At 44.7% G+C, this 2,500-nt stretch overlaps 1 protein-coding gene across 1 annotated transcript in view; it reads left to right on the top strand.

Moving 5' to 3' along the window:
- Positions 1–2,500, top strand: part of LOC143121228 (calsyntenin-2-like) — a 74,446-nt gene that overhangs the window by 69,955 nt on the left and 1,991 nt on the right. Inside the window, exons 12-13 of the mRNA XM_076281607.1 lie at positions 1,523–1,734; positions 2,295–2,465. Coding sequence (XP_076137722.1) covers positions 1,523–1,734; positions 2,295–2,465 — 383 coding nt within the window. The remainder of the gene's footprint in view (positions 1–1,522; positions 1,735–2,294; positions 2,466–2,500) is intronic.

The following is a 2,500-nucleotide window of genomic DNA, read 5'->3' as shown; positions in this document are numbered from 1 at the left end:
AATGCAGTTTTTCTTAGCTTAATTTACCTTAACTGAACAGCTTCGGGGTCATTGGAATAGTTATATGACTTTTTTCGGGTTGAATGGTGGGCGTCTCACTTCCACCTAGCGCCTGTGAGCGGAAAAACCACCCTTGCAACTTTGGGCCTGCGGGCCAACGGCCTCAGAGACAGAAAGTCTCGCAGCCTCGCGATGTAACGAATTGCTTTATTGCACTACACACATACACCCCAGGCTCTGGCTAGAACAAGGTATCGATGGAGTTTCTCAGACATTTGTTATGGCAGAGCCAGCGAAAAGAAGCAGGAAGCGAGTAAACTGATGTCGGAGGAACAGGGAAAGAGGAAACGGCAGACTGACAGACTGAGGAGTGTCGTAAAATATATGCTCTCTATAAGCTGTAAGGGGAGCTGTGCTGAGAGCAAAAAGCAAAACAAAACAAAAAAAACGGCGAAGAAATTGCCAAAACTGCAGTTTCTCTTTAATATCATTAGCTCTTAGCCTAGCAACATTACCTTTGCAGCTGGAGTTTTAGTTTTTCTCGTGCTGATGCACTCACACATTGAGAAAGCTCTCATATTACTACCACCTACTTTTATGCCTCTGTATATGCCTCCAAATTAGTATTTCCTGATCAGGGGAACTTTTTTTTTTCTATTAGTCTGCGGTTCCATTATCAATTTAGCCATAAATTATCAGATGAGTGACATAATTCGACAACGTGACCAGCAGTTTCTTCGTCACGGACTGGCAGTTTGAGAAGCACTGCACTAGCAGACACAAGAGCCCTCACAACAGCCCGTGGGAGTCATGGCATGATAATGATGAGGTGTGTGTGTGTGTGTGTGTGTGTGTGTGTGTGTTGTTTTGCGTGCGCGAGCGTGCGTGCGTGTCGTGTGTTGTGTGTGTGATGTCGTGTGTGTGTGGTTGTGTTGTTGCTCACATTGTATTAGTGTGTGGTGCTGTGTGATGAAGAGAGAGAGAGTAATTTGCAGTAGTAATGCTCTTACTATGAGGAATCCATTTCCCGTATATGTTGTAGTGCTTTCATGAGCAGCCGGGAATGTTCCAGGAGGGGTGTGAGCGTTTCAAGAAGGGAGCTTTGACATCACTCAGCGTGACAGCGCCTCTGTTGAAAGGCTAAACATGTACTCGCTCTGCACACAAATAAGGCACTCCAATGTTATTTTAGCTAATATTTATTTGTACAGGTGATTATGATGGGCTTCATAGCTTAATCTTGTAAAGTTTACATAGTTGTATAGATACTTTTGGTGGTAGCTAACATAATGTTAAACTTCAGGCAAACGGAATACTGTTGCCTATTTGTTGCTGTTACGTCAGTCTCAAGAGACACTCCCAAAAGTGAATGAATGTATGATCATTACATGTACTGCATATGGGCCAAGAAAACCACTTGCCTCTTCCTAGTATCTAGACCTTGCTGCTTTTGCATATCGATCTGACAAGAAGCATTTATGTGTTTGTGTGTGTGTGTGTGTGTGTGTTTATGTCTCCCCAGATGTTTTAGTGAGGATGAGTGCATCTCTATTCCGGATGTTGAGGCGGTTGTCATGGTGATGCAACCCAGTGAGCCCCGCATCAGCATCACAGGGGCGGAGCATGTGACTAGCCCCGCCTCAGACGTGAAGGCTGGGCTGAGGCTGTTCCCTGACCTGCACGTTACCAGTACTGTAACCGCCGACAACAGGCCTAGCAACAGCGCTGCTTATGGTACACCTAATAATAAGCATATCTCATACACACACTGTATTTTTACTGTATGTAAAAAGGTTGTTTACGGCAATTGTGGAATAGCCTAGTATTTGTATTCAATTGTGTAATATTACTTTGCCAGTTAATATGGCTCTTCAGAAATTATCTTTGCAGGTTTGTAAACAAATGTATCGTGTTCAGAAGGAAGGGTGCTAGCCAAGAGTGGTATTTACGACCGTTGTGCAAAATACATACTCGCAACTGCAGGGGGAGCCTAGTAGCACAAATAAAAACTACTTTAACACACCCATCACTAGGCACCGCTGACCTCCAATGACATCAGTATGTGTTTTACATGGAGTCACCAACACCTCAAGTACACACACACTCACACTCACACTTTTTGCCCAGGCACCTCTCTGGCTGTTCATCTGTGTTTTTTTTTGTGTGTGTGTGTGTGTGTGTGTGTGTGTGTGTGTGTGTGTGTGTGTGTGTGTGTGTGGTGCTTGTGTGTGTGTCTGTGGTGTGTGTGTGTGTGTGTGTGTGTGTGTGTGTGTGTGTGTGTGTGTGTGTGTTAGGTCACAGGACTGGTGTTTTGGAGGAGAGTCTTCATAATCTGGACTACTGTGATATTCTGGTACTGGGGGAGGAGTTTAAGGCAGGGCAAGAGAGTCTTCACCTGCAGAAGAGTTTCCTATTGGGCACACACCTGGATTATACTAACTCTACCACGGGGATGTCCATATATGGTAAATACACACACGCACACACACACACACACACA

The sequence above is a fragment of the Alosa pseudoharengus genome, unplaced genomic scaffold, assembly GCF_046254945.1.
Source record: "Alosa pseudoharengus isolate Yale_2024_CS ecotype anadromous, Long Island Sound unplaced genomic scaffold, YU_APseudo_1.1 YU_APseudo_1.1_scf_13, whole genome shotgun sequence".
Lineage (NCBI taxonomy): Eukaryota > Metazoa > Chordata > Actinopteri > Clupeiformes > Clupeidae > Alosa > Alosa pseudoharengus.
This window is presented reverse-complemented; position numbering and strand designations above follow the sequence as displayed.